Here is a 16,966-nt window from a genome sequence, read left to right as displayed (position 1 = left end):
ACGCACGTCCCCACGCGCTCCGGCCTCGCACCGCGGCCCCAAGGGAGGCCCACGGCCCCGCACACCGAGCCCACAGCCCCACACACCGAGCCCAGGGCCCCATGCACCGAGCCCAGGCCCTCATGCACTGAGCCCCCGGCCCAGGTCCCGCGCCCCTGTCCCTGTGGCCCGAGCCCCCGTCCCCACATACCGAGCCCCCGTCCCCACGTACCGAGCCCCTGGCCCTGGCTCCCCGGCCGCTCTGAGCGCGCGGTGCCGCCGCGGCCGCCAGGCAGGGTCTGCTCCGCATCAAGGCAGCAGCAACAGGAAATACTTCGGCGGAGGCCGCGCTCGGCGGAGCCAATGGCAGCGGCGGCGCCCGCTCCCCCGGGACGCCACCACAGCCCCCTCCGCGGCCAGCCCCGCTGCCCCCCGCACCCCCAGCCCGCACCCCTCCGTGCGACCGTCATTGCCAACAGGCAGGAGCAGCTCCGGCAGTACAAAAATAACGTCTTTATACAAACTCGCTCGGGGTTTCGCTTTGTTTTGTTTCGTTTTTACAACAGGCTCCTTCCCCGTCCCGCTCCGCGCGCCGGCCCCTGGGCTTGAGCAGGGCCCGTCCCCTCGCAACTATTGCATTAACTGACACAAAGGCGGCCCGGACCCGGGCCAGGAGGAGCCATCGCGGGGCTGGGACGCATCTGCCCACGGCCACAGTCACTAAGGCGAGGACGGGGCTTGCAGCGGCACCGGGCCCGGCCGGGGCTGCACTGGGCACCGCGGCTGCACCGGGCAGCCCCGAGCGGAGCTGGCAGCAGTGGCAGGAGCCTCCGTCTGGCAAGAGCGGCATCCAGTTCACAGCGGGGGCTCAGGACGCGCTCCCCAGGGACACAAGGTGACACCCGGGGACATCCCCGTCCAGCCCCCATCGGGAGAGCGGAGCAGGGCCCGGCTGCGGCAGCCGGGCCACCTGGCAAGACAAGCTGGGAGCAAGGAGAGCAGCGACGCGGGGCAGCCCTCCCCCGGCCACAACAGTCTGGGGATCCTTTCTTCACATTAGAACTCATATATTAGATCTGTACCACAACTCAAGAGTGAAAAGGCTAAATCAATTAATGCAATCTTAACTGCACCTTAGAGAAGCTACTGAAAAAAAATAAGATTAAACCATAGATTCTGATGAAACTAAAAGAACCGGTGAAGGAGGCCAAAGGCCAAGAGAGGCCAAGTTCTGCAAAACCTTTCCATAGCTACAGGCAGGCCCAAAGGCCCGGGGAGGGTCTGCGCGGCCCGGTGCCACAGGGCCGGTTCCGTGCTGCTACCCCAGGCCACCACGGGGCCGACGACACCTTCAAAGCGGCCGGGTGCCAGGAACAGAGGACGGGATGCAGAGGAGGGGCAGTGGGAGGATTCCCGGAGTTCTTCCTTTCAAGAAGCCCAGGTAACTCTAAGCTTATCCAGAGCAGAGGCAGCGCCCACGTGGCGCCAGCGCGGCGCTCGGGCCAGCAAAGCAGCTTCCCCTCCGTCGCCTCCTCCTTTGCAACAGGCTTTGCTCGGTCATGAGAACAGCATGGTTAAAAAGACCAGAGAGGTAGATTACAAAGTCACGATTAAAAGCAGATTAGTCATCTAGGCTTGGATTTAAAAATAAGGATTCCAGAAGATGCCAAGAGATTGCTGCTTTCCAACTGAGCTTTCCCAAAGTGTTCTCCCTCGCGAGTGAGTGTGAGTGTGTGCCCCTCAACGGAGCTCCGAAGAAATGCTACATTATTCTCCGTCACGGGACACCGGTATTGCTGTCGGGCTGTAGTAGGTGACGTGAAAGGCAGGTTGCAGGATGGTGCTTGTGCTCTCGGGTGTGTGGGAATCTACTTCCGAAGGTATCTCTGGGCCAGGATGGCTGCATCCAAAGGGTTCATGGGCTGCGCATCGTGGCCCAGGCGCCGCACAGGGGGGATGTTCCCAAACTGCCGCTTCTGCAGGAAGCTCTTGGCCTCATGCAACGTGTTCTTCTCCTCAGCCAGAAGCAGCTGTTGCCGCATGTAGTTCTCGAACTCGTACTGCGAGCACTCCTCCGTGACCTTCACCTGCAGGGGAAGCGCCTGAGCCGAGCCCCGAGGGCCGCAGCAGCGGTGTGCGGAGCAGCCGGCGCTGCCCCGGCTCGCACCACAGCGCGGGCAGCTCTCAGGGCAGAGCCACCACGGGAAGAGACCTGCACCTGCTGCTGAGCGTCCCGCAGGACGCCAGGAGCCACCAGGACAGAGGGGTGAAAACCCCGCGGGACCCTGGGGGGCAGCTCAGCCCAGCAGGGCTGGCACCGGGAGTGCTGGCATCCTGCTGGGTCTCGCACCCTCCCGCACCTGGAGTGGGGGCAGCTGCAGAGATTTGAGGGCGCCGCTGCCCGCGGGGCCACTGTGTCACCCACGAGGGCTCCGAGGAGCCTGTCCCTGCAGTGAGCTCACCGGCTGCCCCTTCCAGCAAGGAATAGCACTGCCGGGAGAACAGGATGTTTGCTCCGCTCCCGCGCGCACTGGGGACATTGAGCCGAGGCTGCCGGCGCTTCCCGCGGGAATCGGACACATCCCCGAGAGCAGAGGCCCCAGAGACCCTGTCAGCCGAGCTCAGCTCCATCACTCCCTGCTTTCCTCTCCCAGCACCACAAAGACCTTCCTTCCCTGCACACCCACCTCCTGCGGGTTGTCTGGATTGGCCACCTGGTCGTCGATGTCCGGCACCACTTGCAGAGGGCCGCTCAGCGAGGACATGGACTGCCTGGGGACGAGAGTGTGCGGTCACCAGCGCGGCCCAGCGCCGGCCACTGCCACCCACTGCGCTGCGGGGACCCTGCGGGCTGCCCAAGGACACTCCACACTCACAGTCGGCTTCCACTGATGGAAACCGTGGTACGGTCCACGGAGGGGACTATATTTATTTCTCAACCACAATGCGGAACTCTAACATAGGCAGGAGAGAAGACAGCTGTGACTCCGACCATCACAGACTTCCCTGCTGCCTCCACCGACTGGGGACGTTGCATCCGTGTGGACACAGGTTCCTCCACGGGAGCTTTGCTCAGGTTGGGCAGCACCGGGCGAGGCCGCAGGGCTGAGGGTGCTCAGGACCCACTGCAGCTGCAGCATCCCCACCTGAAGCACTGCCCACACCTGTAACGCTGCCGCTCCTTCTTCCCCTCTAGGTCTCATGCCCAATTTTAGTTAATTGACAATGTAGGCCTAATTACAAACTGCATTGGCACATACATGTACCATACTCTGGACCACTGGCCTATTTCTTAAAAGTCAAATTTGTGGAGGAAAGGGCAGGCAGAGATCAACACAGCACTCCTGCATCCTATTCCTGTTTGGCAGTTTTGTTGCTTTAAAAAACTTCCAACCTTTCTGTCACAATGGTAAGCATTTGCATTAGCCACTCTGCACCCATTAGCAGCCACCGTTGTCATGGGCCAACCAAACAAAAATATTTGTGATACAGGATTAAAACTGCTCACAGTTTTCAGCCTGTGCTCTGGTCTCATGTTTGGCAGCAGTCTGATGAGCACAGCTGGAACAACCACCACCACATGAGGCCGGACACCCTGCGCTCCTGCCTTCCCCCTCGGACATACCATGACGCTATGATGGAGCTCAGCGAGTCCAGCACCTCCGAAGCCGTGAGACGCTGCTGCGGATCCAGGACAAGCAGCTTGCGGATCAGGCACACAGTGTTCTCCGAGACGCGGCCATCCCTGGGGGAGAGGGAGCACAACGAGCTGAGCGCCCCGGGCAGCGAGCGGCGGCACGGGCAGGTGCCGAGCAGGCCAGGAGCTGCAGGAGCCACTACTGCTCTGAGCTGGGAGACCCCGAATGAACAGGCGGGCGCTGCCCTGCCCCAGCACCGTGAGGCCTTGCTCACCTTTGCACAAGCTGTGCCAGCTCAGCCACTGCTTCCTTGGTGTCTACCGCATACACAGCCTTTGCTCTCATTTTGGGGACCCTCAGTGGCTCCTGCTGCCACAGCAAGGCACCGAGCGCTGCCTGTGCGGGCCCCGAGAGCGGGGCTGCCCGGGGCCGGGCTGTACTCACTCGGGGATGGTGTACTCGGCAGCCTTGATCTTGCGAAAGAGCTCCTGAGGTATGCTGTCGTAGAAGGGGAACTGGCCGTAGAGCATGGTGAAGAGCACGACGCCCAGCGCCCACATGTCGCTGGGCTTCCCTCGGTACGGTCGTCCTGCAGCGGGGCAAAAGCAACAGGTTTTATAACACACCACACCTGACCACAGCTGCACTCCCCAGGGCCGGAGCAAGCGGGAAGCACCTCTGCATGGGCTCCTTTTGAGAATTACAGTGCTCAGCCCTTCCCACTCCCAGGCAGCGAGGAGCCCTCTGAGGTGCACCCTTACAGGCAAGGGAACTGGTCGCCTCCACATGAATGTTTCCCCAATCTCAACAGACAAGTTCATCCCTGATGAAGGGGCTCGATCTGATCCAAGGGCAGGGAGCATCCCAAGCCACGAGGCACTCACAGATTTGCTCCGGGGAGCACGGCCCGGGCACCGCCTCATGGAAACGCTGCTTTAGAGTCTGCAGTTACAGCAGATCAACAAATAGCAGCTTGCACGAGGGTCAGAAATTAAACTCCAATGCTGTACCACAGCACAGGATTAAGAGAGTGACTTCCTCTGACTCACAGAGTGAGTCATTGCTGCAAGCATTCACTATTTGTACTAATTATTCTCTTCTTTATATGCTCAAAAAAGGCACCTCTCCCTCCTCCAGTTTCTCCTGCAGTGACATTTCAGCAGCCACAAAATGCAGGCCAGCTCCTTGAAAAAGACAGCGTCTCCTGCAGACCTAAAGCAATGATGAATCCTTCGGGTTTTTTAGCTTCTTCTTCAACAGAGATATGAGTGGTACAGGCAGAAGGATGTTCTTATGCACCAGTGTCTTAGTTTGAAGTGTCCCTCAGTAACTTCCTGGTGGGTGAGGAGGGCACCCGAAGGGAGCGGGGCACGGAGCCCCCACGGGAGGGCTGCTCGTGCCCCCAGCCGGGCGAGCGGGAGGGGATCCCGGCAGCCCTCGGCGGCACTAACAGGCCGAGCAGCAACCGGGCGTCCCGGCCCCGAGCGGCCCCCACCTCCAGGGGCCGCAGGAAATCCTGAGGAAGAGGAAAGGCCAACAGAGAACGGCCACGTTCTGGGCCCAGCCTGCCCCTGCCTGCCCAAAGGGAAGCAGCCGGGGACCTGCCCGGCCGGTGACGGGGGAAGAGCCTGGCTGCACCCAGTGCCCGTAACGCCCAGAGCACCGCGTCTTGAAATAAGAACAGAAAAGTCTCTCCGTCTGAAGGCATCTCTCAAACAAAACAGCCACGGATTGCACCCTGTCACGGGCCTGCCAGCGAGCGCTGCTGCCCAGGGCAGGCTTGCTTGGGAAACAGCGACTACTGGAAACGTTAGGAACAGTTTTACACACTTCACACCATCCACGCAGAGTGCCCAGCAGCCAGCGTGTTAGCACACCTCAGCGCTTGGGAAACCTGCGGAAGGCAACGAATACACAGAACCTGCAGCCCTTTCTGAAGGGTCCAGGCACCAAAGGCACTTAAAAGGTGGGAAAACATTAGGAAAAGCTTCCTCCCTAGACATCTGCTTAAGGTCTCTGCTGGAAACAAGACAGTCCAGAGGGACTGCTGGTTTGGCCCACTCTGATCATTCTTTTCATTTTTAAATAACTCTCCTCAGTCAGTCTAGAAGCGCCTGAGGCATCAATAGTTCCCTTTTGGAGACAAGTAGCAACAGGGGCAACTGCTCCTCTTAAGAGTCCTCGCTTGGAATAAACCAGCATTATAGTGGGATTCGAACTGATTGTTTCTTAGGCTTTGGGATTGACCTCCTGCTTAAGTCAAGCCTCAGGAACAAAATTCAGACATGGGAAACAGAACATCTTGTCTGCACTTGGACTTATTTAGGAACAGACAGGCAGCCTTAAATGAGCTTTGAAGTCCAGACTAGCCTTAAGACAAAATTTATACTCGCTCTTTCCCTCTCTACTTTCCCAGTTTCCCAGGAATAATAAACTAGGTCCTACAAGCAGACCCTCTTTAGGAGGATTTGAGGAGGCAGGTTTCATATGGGAACAGAAATGGTTTTCACTCAGTGACAAGAAGCACAAACAAACAAAACAAGAGCAGTAAGCGCAGGGTATGCCCGCGGGGCGAGCGCCGCGTACCGCTGAGCACATCCGGGCTGATGTAGGCAGGGCTCCCTCGCTGGTCTTTCAGCAGGTCGTCCTCACTCACTAGGTGCTTCCCGAGACAGAAGTTCGTTATGGTGATTCGGTGAGTCCTGGGGAGAAGCAGAAGGAATTGGTGAACAAGGTCCTGGAGGCCACAAGGCGGACCCAGGGAACGGAGGATGGCTACGCGGCTCTTGGGGACGCTTCAAGCGCTGGGCTTGTAAGAGCGGTTGTAGGATCAGCTCCATCCTGCTGGCAGGGATTTCAACACGTCAGCACGAGCCGCACGGCTCTCATGGGGCACGGAGCAGCTGCCGGATGGCTGTGGACAGAGCCCACAGCAGCGCGGGGCACCGGCAACCCGATCCCCCTGCAGCCTCCGCCGCAGCAGCACCGGGGTGCCCGGCAGTGCCAGCCACGCACGGCACCACCGCGATGGAAATCAGAGCTTCATTTGAACTGCTGACTCTCCACTCTCACCTGCTGCTACGGCCAAGGGCTGCTTCTCCGCACAGCACATCCCAGCCTAAGGGGAGGGATCCCACGGGATGAGCTGCTATCTTTTAGGCATTCAAAGCACTGTTGGCCTGTGCGGCTCTGGCGGGGCCTCTGGGGAGGAGGCCACAGGAGCCTTCATCAGCCCCAGGGCAGCTGCTTATGCTGCCCAAGGATCCCACAGCAGAATCCCAGCTTTCCCTGATCTCCAGACTCCTCTTTACAGCAAGGTACATAGAACAGAGGAGGTAAAAATCAATGCCAAAAAGCCTCCTGTAGTTAAATGCTTCATAAAAGGTAAGAACTGCAGGGATATGCAATTTCTGTATTAAGACACCCCTGCATCCCCATGGTACTGTCTACTCCGAACTAGGAGCTTTTCTAGGAACAGCAGGATCATTACACAGTTACTGCCACATTAAAACTTCCACTTCACTCAGGTAATTTGGTTCTTAACATACAAATTAAAGGATTAAGCAGAAAAACACTGTCAAGATTTCTATATTCTTGAAAATAGGGTCTGAGAGCATGAATTAAATCAGTCAAAATAATCAAGAAATATTTCCAACAAATCTAACAGACAAGTGAAATAAAGCTGAGTGTGGGTTGGCATTGGAGAGCTGATAAGACAGATTCGTGTTTAAGAGGTGTTAGATCCAACTGTCAAGAGACTTCCCCGGGTGAATAACAATTCCGGGATTTGTTAAAAATTCAAAAGACTAAGTGTTCTGAAGGACACAGAAACGATTGGGGTTGCTTGGTTTTATTTAGTCACTGAAACCTGATCGGTAATTAAGACTAAATAAATAAGACTCCAACTACTGAACTGCCTCGGCAGGAGCTGGACCCGGCGAGGCTGTACGTGGGCATCCCCAGGGCGCAGGGCCTGGGGGTCTCATTAGCCCTGGGCACTACGGTGCAGGGCTGGGCGCGCAGCGATGCCCGGCGTGGCCTGGCTCTCTGCCCACAGGAAAGGCCTTGCTGTCATTCGTGAGCGTGTCGGGAACAGAACAACCACTTCTATCAGGCCAGATGACTGGTGCTCTCCATGGTGATCTATTCTTAAGCTTCACCCACCCCTTCACATGACTCACTGCTTTGGAGGCTCCGGGCAGGTTTCCTTCCCAGCTGATGGACTCGCCAGGGAAAAGCGGGCGGACCACGGAGCTCAAAGAATGGCTTTGACAACTAAGTTGACGCAGCTTCAAATGCCTTCCCCCTTGCACTTTTCCTCTTTCTAGCAAGCAGGAGAATCAAACAAGCAAGAGGCAGGAGATCCATCCTACAGCAACTAACTACAGGGCATCCAGAACAATTTTCAGGTGGCCCTGGGTGGGGGAAACAGAAAAACCACCTGCTGTTGGGGGGAAATGAAGTTTATTTCAACAGGCAAAATTGCTTCCCCCTCTCCCTAAGTTTGAAGGGAAAGGCAGCTGTGGCAGCAAGGCTGGATAGGCCCTCGAGAGCTGCGAGCCCAGAGCCTCCCTCCTTTCGCTCACTCCGCAGGCAAGCAGTTCTACCCAAACAACCAGGGATCGACTTTCTGCAAGCTGAACTGCAGCCAAACGCCGGCCTTGTTCCCTTCAGGGCAGCCAAACCCACTCCAACAGCACTACAAGCAGGAACCGGAGATCTGCGTCAGCATCCCTTGCTAGGGGTGAGTCACACCTCGGTTATGACCCTGCTGGCCGATGCTACGCTCTTGGTTTGTTTTGGTGTTTTTTTTTTCCCCCCCCTTTTTCTAGGAACGTCATTTCCACCTCCTACCCCTGGGTAAAGGGGGGGAGCCACAGCACCCCGGGCACGCAGGCTGCACAGCATGCAGGCTGCTGCACGGCAAGGATGGGCAGTGAAAGGGCTAAATTCACTCTTACGTTCCTCTTACGAGGAGGATCTCCTCAGTGTGCCCCCTCTGCCAGGGCAGGCTGCAGTGCCAGGGCACGCGGTTCCTAAAGCCAGGGCGTTCCCAAGGCACAGATCTCACCCACTGGAGGCCACTGTCATTTACGCTGCTCGCAGCAACTGCGCTGCTGGCCTTCAGAGGGGAAGCGGCTTCGGGAAGCTACAATTCCCAACAGATTATAAAGGGCAATGACAAAACAAGGCTTAGGCTGAAAGCAAAACAGCAAACAAAAGCAAACCCAGAAACATCATAAGAGAACAGGCACTAGAAGCTGTCACACTGCAAGGAAAAAGGGCTAAAACAGCATGTGGAGAAAAGACAGAGCTGAGCTTACCTCCTCCACACAGACTAGTGCAGTCCTCACACTACCACCACACACCTTCCCAACAGCCTCTTTCAATGAGTGTTTAGGAGAACTGCAGGCTGGGCAGCACTGCGAGCGGGCAGAGCTGGGGCAGCCCCAGGCTACCAAGGCCTTGCTCCCCGCACGCTCTGACTTGGCTTTCCTCCACTTCCAATTCATCCCCAATATCCCTGCGAACCACCACCCCACACAGAGAGAGTCCGGTCTGTCCTGTGCTTAAAGAATCAAGAACATCTTGGTCATGGGATCTACAATGAGCAGAGAAAAGACAAAGTGTGAAATATTTTACAGACTAGCAGAATCCGGGGCCAATAAGTATCAAATGGCTGCTCAGTTTGTAACCTCGGGGAAGTTTTGCTGTTGGGATGAAGAACTGTCAAGTCAAACATTTTCGTTATTTACTCAGTGGTTCAGAGGGAATCCCACACGAGCAGCAGTGAAATGCAGAACAGACCTGCAGCTACCTACGAGCTGCACTCAAGCCAGCCTCAGGGCAACTCCGAGACGTGCAGTTCAACCCCTGGAACCCTTGAGACGGGGGCATCTCGCACAGCTGGCATCTTTCCCACATCAGCAGGCGTTATCTGGATAAAACAGTGAAGAACCCGAGATCTGCTCCATCCCTCTGCAATCCTAATGAAATAAATCCGCCTTCATTGCGATTCTTAGCCACTCTCTAGCCCTCCAAAAGAACAGGACAGTTGTCAGAAGGGGTGAAATGAGACATTACAGCCAGAAGTTAAGACTACAACCATCTACACTAGCACCCTCTATTAGGCAGACCACAAACAACCCGGTATTAACACTGCCTTCCAGGACACAACCTTCAAAAGCCCTCATCCACAGTTTAAAAATCAATGGTTATTTCAATTTACTCATAAAGCACCTGACTCAATGTGACTAGAACTCAAGTGTCCACTTGGAGTTAACCCCTGACTCAATATTCTGGGCACAAATTAATCTGGGAAGCTAAAGCAAACATGAAATAATTATGCATGAGCTAACAGTTTGCAGTAGAACAAAGAGCGCTGAACACTTCAGACTCAAATCCACCCAGATTCATTCCTCAGCACTGAATTTTCAGGAGTAGGTGCCGACCATGAAATCATTCTAAGTGTACTGGGTAAGCAAACTATCTAGGACTAATTCAATTCAAGAGATTATCATGTAATGTCAAGTTGAATTTGCATTTTTTGCTCAGCTTTCCTCTATCTCATCTTTTTGGTCCAGTTACTCAAACATTACGTCTTCAGTTGTGCTCCCCACAAAATACCCATTAAGACCGATACCCAAACCCATAAGGCTGGCAGCTGAGCAGCTCTCCAGCAGACTTACCGTTTGTTTAGCACCATGTTTCCTAGCTTCAAGTCTCTGTGCACAATATTTTTCTGTAAAATATATGTTAATATAACATAAGCAAAAGTACATTTGCTGTAACTCTAAGTTTGATACTTAGACAAAAAATACTAATTATCCTCCAGAATCATTCTGCTTTCGTTCTCAGAAATGCTCATTCTCTTAGCCAATGTGGTTTCTTTTAAATACAAACTACAGGAGACAGGACACAGCTTTTAACCACATACAGAAGGCAAAATTTAATGAGAGTTCTATTACATTATTGTTAAAATTCTAATTCATTGATCTCGAACTTGTAGCTTGAGAAATTCAACTCAAAAAGAAAATCCTTGCAAGGTGATTTATACCCCTTCCAAAGAAAAAAATCATCTTGAAGCATTTCCAAGAGCGGGTTAGCCTCTGCTCTGCTCAGCCAGCCCTTTTTGGCGTTTATGACCCTGCCGCTCACCTAATCTGCATTGTGCTCAGCTGGCCTCCCTGCAGAGGCCAACCCGTGCGGTGTTATCCCAGGGGAACTCAGGGGAGGGGAAGGGAATGCTCTGCTAGGGCTCTGTGCATGAGCTCTTATCTGACGCAGAGCAGTTATTGGGAAACAGCTGAAATATCCACCCTTGGTAACGGGTCCCACTGCCTGCACAGGGAAGATAAATAGGAAAAGCAGCTACACTGTTAACGTGGGAAAACTGCCTGTCTTCCAGCACGGAAAGGCTAAACAAAGATCTTACCTTATGTAATGCTTCTACCACTCGTACCACGTCATAAAATATCACAACAGTCTCTCGCTCGCTGAGTCTCTTCTCTTTAATGACATAATGCTGCAGATTGATGAGATCTGCTGTTTTATCGCTGAAATCATGGGCACAGAGACAGTCTAACACAAGACAAATGCGCTTCTTCATTTTTCTGACCATTCTGTTGGCTTCCAGATCTTCTATAATTTCACAAGCTCGGTCCTACAGGGAGACAAAGAAATGAGCAATAGTCTTGGGATGCCACCTGGGTGCACGTAGCACATTTAAGGAGAGCGCACTGGAAAACAACTACATGCTAATCCCAAAATAAGCAAATATAGCCAGAGTTTAAACTCTATCCTGACTTGGGGTTTCAAAAACAAGGCACAAAATCTCCACTTAAAGAATTCAAAGAAAGCTTCGTGCCTACAGTTCAATAATTATATTGACATATAGCACTCTGTGGTAGAGAATCTTTGAACACCAGGAATCAGGAAACATTAACAATAATGAGAAGAAGAAAATCTTAATCAAAACCAATTCTTTCATAACATTAAAAGGGCACCACCAGACTGGACCTATGATTCATTATTATCTAGATGGCATTGGACAAAAATCTACTGACAAAAGTTAAATATCAAGCAATGAAACGACAACATGCAAACTGGTAACTCCTACAGGGCCCATTACACTCCAAAAGCGGCTCGGAAGGGGCCGTACCTGAAAGAGCCCGTGATGATGAACCACTCCTTCCTGGTTGTGGAGAAGGGAAAGCAGAGAATACTCTGTGTGCAGCAGCATCTTGCCTTGTCGTTCTTCCTGGGTTTCTATTCCTTTATCACCCCTTTCTTCTAAGGTCAGAATCTTCAGGAAAAGAGAAAAAGACTTTCACAACTCCCAGGAAAAGTCAGATGTCTGCAAACTTCCAGAACATTAAATAGCAGCTGAATATAATTACTCTAATATTTATATACATGCCACAAACCCCTCTGAACTAACACTGGTGCAGAAAGCATAGCACAAAGTCGATTAATGCACAGAAGCCCTTGGGTGGCTTTTTGCACATACCCCAAGATTGTTCCCGCTGCTGCTGCCACTGTTTTGAAGTGCCCTGATTAGGAGAGAAGACTCCAGGATACCCACGCACGGCCCCATGAGAACAGCAGCCACCCAGGTCTTGTTTCAAAGGTAACATCAACACTTCATCCACGCCTGGCAGAGTCGCTCGGCGAGGGGAAGGTTTAAACAGACATTCCTGGAGTGCCCCAGCCCGGTCTACAAATTCCAAGCAGTCCGATATGGGAGCGAGAGTTAAATGAGGTCTCCAGATCTGCAGCTCTTGCACTGCACTTACCTTGAGCTGGTAGAAGTCATCTGTCCCATCTTTTCTTGCCAAACACTGAACAATACTTGGCACAGGGGAGTTACCTAAACGTGGACCTAAGAGCACAAAGCAAAAACAGACTTGTTTTCCTTTAAGCAGCAATGACTAATTCAGTGTTACATCAGTTTAAGCGTCACCCAGATTACATGAGTTTAAAACAAGTTCCCTCTTTCTCAGAAGGCTAAGCGTTGTTCCATAATTTGTATTTATCTAGAGAAAAAAAAATACTGAATTCTGAAAGCTTTCTGAACAAGGTCTCATTTTTCAGTGGAGAGAAATTTAGCAAAATAAAATGTTCTGTCCAGCTGGTTTTAGAAATACAAATTTCTGCATGCTTGAGCCACGTGGCTCTTGCTTTTACTAGCAACATCCATGGTAAAGAGTTCTTACCAACCCTCTGAACCTAACTGCTGTCTCTGCAGGAGCTACTCAGAGACACTGATTAGTCCAAATTTTAAGTTAACATCAAACTCTACAATTCAGCTTAAGCCAATCCGTTTCTAACTGATTATCCACTGTTTTCACCTGTGAAGCTGATCACGTTTTTAGCACTTTATACAGCCAGTTCTGACCTAAAAGCAATTCTCAAAAGTCAGCTCAGCTGCCTTGCCCTGCCACGTATCCCTGGTAATGCCATACTGCATTAAGTTGTCTGCATTGTGATTTAACAGTATATTCCACTGAAAAATGATTGAATATATCCCCAGGGCCCTCTGAATTAACTTGCTTTTAAACAAAGTTTTTTTTTTTTTCCTCTTTTTACATCTATAAAGAGAGGCTAATATAGAACGCCTTCCTCACTTACCTAGGATAAAAGGGCCTGCTCTCTTGGCATTGTTTCCAGAAATCCCTGGACAAAGGGCTTTTGCCTTAGTGGATGTTTCCCCAGCTCCTCTGTCTGATGCTCGCCGCTTCATCCTTGGCTCTTTAAAGAGAGACAAGACCATATTTTGATGAGCAACTGAGTTCATTTCCTTTTACTTAATTACGTATTTACAGTGTGGGCACTTTAAGGTGCATGCAGAGAACACTTCAGTCCATCAGAGCAGGATCTCGAGCTTTGCACCAAGTATTTTTTCTCAAGCACACACATCCCACTCCAGTCCTACAGCATGAATAACTAAAAGTACAAGTAATTTCTGCTTAGTGAAAGTTAATCTCATTTCAAACACGCAGGAGCCTTCCACTGCTCTCAACAATTTGATCACATTACTGCAAACCCAATGCTTCCAAGTCCAAATTTATGTCTCAGTCACTATAATACCTCTTCCCCAAAGAAAAGCCTTATTTCATTTCAACAGAGAAAACCTTGTGTTCGCTGAAAAGCCACCCCTCTCACAGGGCAGGTTTACTGCTGGCATAAGGCAGCTCCAGCAGCAGACTGAGCTCATTTCTCATACACTTTTATAAACTGGAAATCAGCTTCAAAGACTCACAAATATCTATCATTAAGTGCTCCAATGTTTCTGTTGAAAAAAAGGCACACATCCACTTTCTTACTCAGAGCAAGTCAAAATCAAGCCCCGGGAATTTTTCCTAAAACATTCCTACAACAGACCGGAAAAAAACATTGTCTGTTATACTTCTCCTGTTTAAAAAAATGCATTTCACAAAGTAAGAGACCAATAAAGAGATTTATTGGAAGTTCATCTTCCAGTAGTTCCACCCTTTTTATGGACACTTCGGTGATCTCATTGCACCAATTTACCCAGCAGCATCTGTCACCAAGATCATCAGAAATAACAGAAGAGGCGAGAAGTCTTAACAGCAGACTTCACATCCATGTTCTCCTACAATCTATCAGCAGTTCGGATATTTGAAAGAAAACGTATTATCAGGTCCAATTAGCTAAACATAAGAAAAACTGGAGCTCCATATGCTCCTCGTTCTGTTTATTCTGCATCCCTGACATAATATTTGATTGCACTTTATCAAAGTCTCCATTCCTTGCAACATAATCATTCCTGATGGAAATACATGAGTAAGATTCCCACTGCAGAAAACCCACTGCATAGAAACTCTGAGATAATAACTGTTGTGCAATGCGAGCTGGATAGGGAACTATGGTGCAAACAGCGTTATCGTAAACAAAATAATCTGAGGACTCACGTAGTTCAGCATCAACTGTATCTTTACTCTTCTTCCAAACTAGGTTTTCCAACGTCTCAGGAGACAGGAGGCATCACCTTGGAGAAGGCTGGATGGGCGAAAGCTCGAGGACCCTGTAATGTGAAATGAGATGCACTTGATGCTGGGGTTCTGGATTATCCTTGATTACGATAACGTGGTATGCACCAAAACTGCAGCTGGAACAGGTGTTTGTTTGGGCTTAGAAGGTCTCCAGCGCCTGATCTCACACGAGAGAATGAAACTGCCTTGATGTTTAGTCACCAACGAGTCATGGACGCACGGCCATGCCCAGCAGGACACACAGACACCAGGGATCTCCAGCAGCGCTTGCCAGAGGGAGACGGATCTTTGGAGCAGAAAGAAACATGAGCTACACTGCAGTTTTCATCCCCTTGTTCACAGCCTGACTGCACTTTAAATATGACAGGAATGGCATCCAGCTATGAACAGAATCTTCAGTACTAGAAGCAATTTTGCATCACTGTCCATGTTAATGCTTGCGGAGCCTTGCTCGTTGGGATGAGTCCAGAGCTAGGAAACACCAACTGCTAACAGAAACAAACAGGTCTGCAAGGTTCCACGGTTACGGGGGATGAAGCATCTCCAGGAAGGAGGATCACAGAAAAAAAGTGACCGCGAGAGGACCTGGTACCTGAAGCAGCAGCCCAAGACAGCAACAAGAAGCTGCCACGGTCACCGCGATGCTGGGAGCGAGCGCGGAGCCGGGGGCGGAAGGGGCCGGGCGGGCAGCAGGCGCAGCTGCCGGGACAGGGACACGTGAGTCACCTTCCCGGGACACTCCTGCTGGCTGCAGGTTGTCACCAGCTCCAGCCCAGCCTGAGAAGGAGGCGGCTCCGCAGCAAGACCGGCGCAGCTCCAGGTGTGGGATTTCACCCAGATACCCATGAGACACTCGTCTCCCACTCCCTGCAGGAAAAGACCCGTCACCTCACACAGGATTTTTGCCCACCTTTCTTTTTCGGAGGCAAAGGCGGTAATGCTGCTCACAGCTCTGCTCGGCACCACAGCTCAGCTTCGAGCTCTGTTTCGAGCGCGAGCTGGGGCAGAGGACCCCAAACTTCCGTGTGTGGCACCTGCGGAACTGTCAGCACCATCGGGCACCTCGGTGACCGCTCCTGTGCGGCCCCTGCTCTCACCTGGGCTCCTCAGGGCTGACTCTCCAGCTGCTTCCCGAGCCCGGGCGCCAACACCGAGTTCTTGCACAAAAAGTTTTCAGCCCAACTCACTTTCTCCTCAAAAATAAACTGCTGCACAGCAGCAGTAGCTCTGAACCTACAGGCGCTCTGCAAGTCGTAAAGGAAAACCAAGAATGCCATAAAATGAAGAGGTCAGACTGTCCAAAGAGCCAAGGGGACAAAATGATCGATGCGCAAAACGACCGAACTTGCAGAGACCCCAAGAGGAGCCTCGGCTCAGTAATAACCAGCTTAAGCCCGAGGTGTGAACGAGGTGCAGGTGTCCTCTGGGAGGACAGGGCGCTGGGGGATCCCAACAGCCCCAGCACATGCCCAGCTGCCGCCCAGCTCCATCCTTGCAGACAAGGAAAGCTCCCGGAGGCCGAGTGAGAGGAAATGCCCTCTCAGCCCCACCGGCCAGCAGGGGAAATTCCGGAGCGCAGGATTCCAGCGCCGTCACCACAGCACCCATACGCAACACGGCAGGCTTCCTCCGAGCCTTCCCATACACCAACACGTCGGAGCGCCAGGACTCATCCTTGGGAGTTCCCTCCTCGCTTGCACAACCAGCGACTCGAGCTTAACCCTCTCGTGCTCGTGGGCGGGCGGCATCCACAGGGCAGGAGCGGGGCACCCTCGGGAGCAGCGTGGGGTGCTTGGGTTCCCGTCAAGCCACGGCTTAAATCGCTACCTGGCGGGACCTTCATTGCAGTGGATCCTGTTCCGTGTTTATAGCTTACATTACCTGGTACGTTCGGCATCGTAAGCTCGCTGCAGCAGGGCTCGCTCGGCGTGGCCAAAGATTACTGCGTGACTCACGTGCTGACACTTTTCCTTTACGGCAAGAGGCGCCTCCTGCTCTAAACGCAATTTACTATTTCAGCCCTAACTAACTACACAAAACAGAACATTTCAAATGACCTACGTGTTTGTTCCGTGCTACCGCACTGACGGTACCGCCACACGTGCCCCAGCAGCACGCCTGACACGAGACCCAAAAGGCATTCACGGCGCCGAGCAGAAGAGCCGTTCAGAGCGAGGCCGGCTCCAGGCACCGAGGCTCGGCAGCGGGCAGGAACGGGGCGCGAGCGGGAACCCGTGTCCCGCTAACAGCAGCGCCAGGTTCGCGGCCACGGGGGCTCGGGCACCGGCAGGGCGGCCCGCGGCCGGGCCCGTCCCCGCGGGCCCCGCGCGCTGC

General features: G+C 52.7%; 1 protein-coding gene across 1 annotated transcript; it reads right to left on the bottom strand.

Moving 5' to 3' along the window:
* Window positions 1–965: 965 nt before the first annotated feature.
* STK40 (serine/threonine kinase 40) lies at window positions 966–14,659 on the bottom strand. The gene is made up of 11 exons (XM_026043542.1): window positions 14,552–14,659; window positions 13,248–13,367; window positions 12,413–12,498; window positions 11,779–11,922; window positions 11,053–11,280; window positions 10,307–10,359; window positions 6,204–6,319; window positions 4,062–4,206; window positions 3,605–3,724; window positions 2,667–2,751; window positions 966–2,066 (listed from the first exon to the last, which is right to left on the bottom strand). The coding sequence occupies exons 2-11, from the start codon at window positions 13,357–13,359 to the stop codon at window positions 1,848–1,850; spliced, it is 1,308 nt and encodes a 435-aa protein (XP_025899327.1). The 5' UTR covers window positions 13,360–13,367; window positions 14,552–14,659; the 3' UTR covers window positions 966–1,847.
* Window positions 14,660–16,966: the final 2,307 nt, after the last annotated feature.

Source organism: Nothoprocta perdicaria, unplaced genomic scaffold, assembly GCF_003342845.1.
Source record: "Nothoprocta perdicaria isolate Ctin4 unplaced genomic scaffold, notPer1 scaffold_33, whole genome shotgun sequence".
In the NCBI taxonomy this organism is placed as follows: Eukaryota; Metazoa; Chordata; class Aves; order Tinamiformes; family Tinamidae; genus Nothoprocta; species Nothoprocta perdicaria.
The sequence above is the reverse complement of the archived record's forward strand: the minus strand, read 5'-3'. Positions and strand labels throughout refer to the sequence as shown.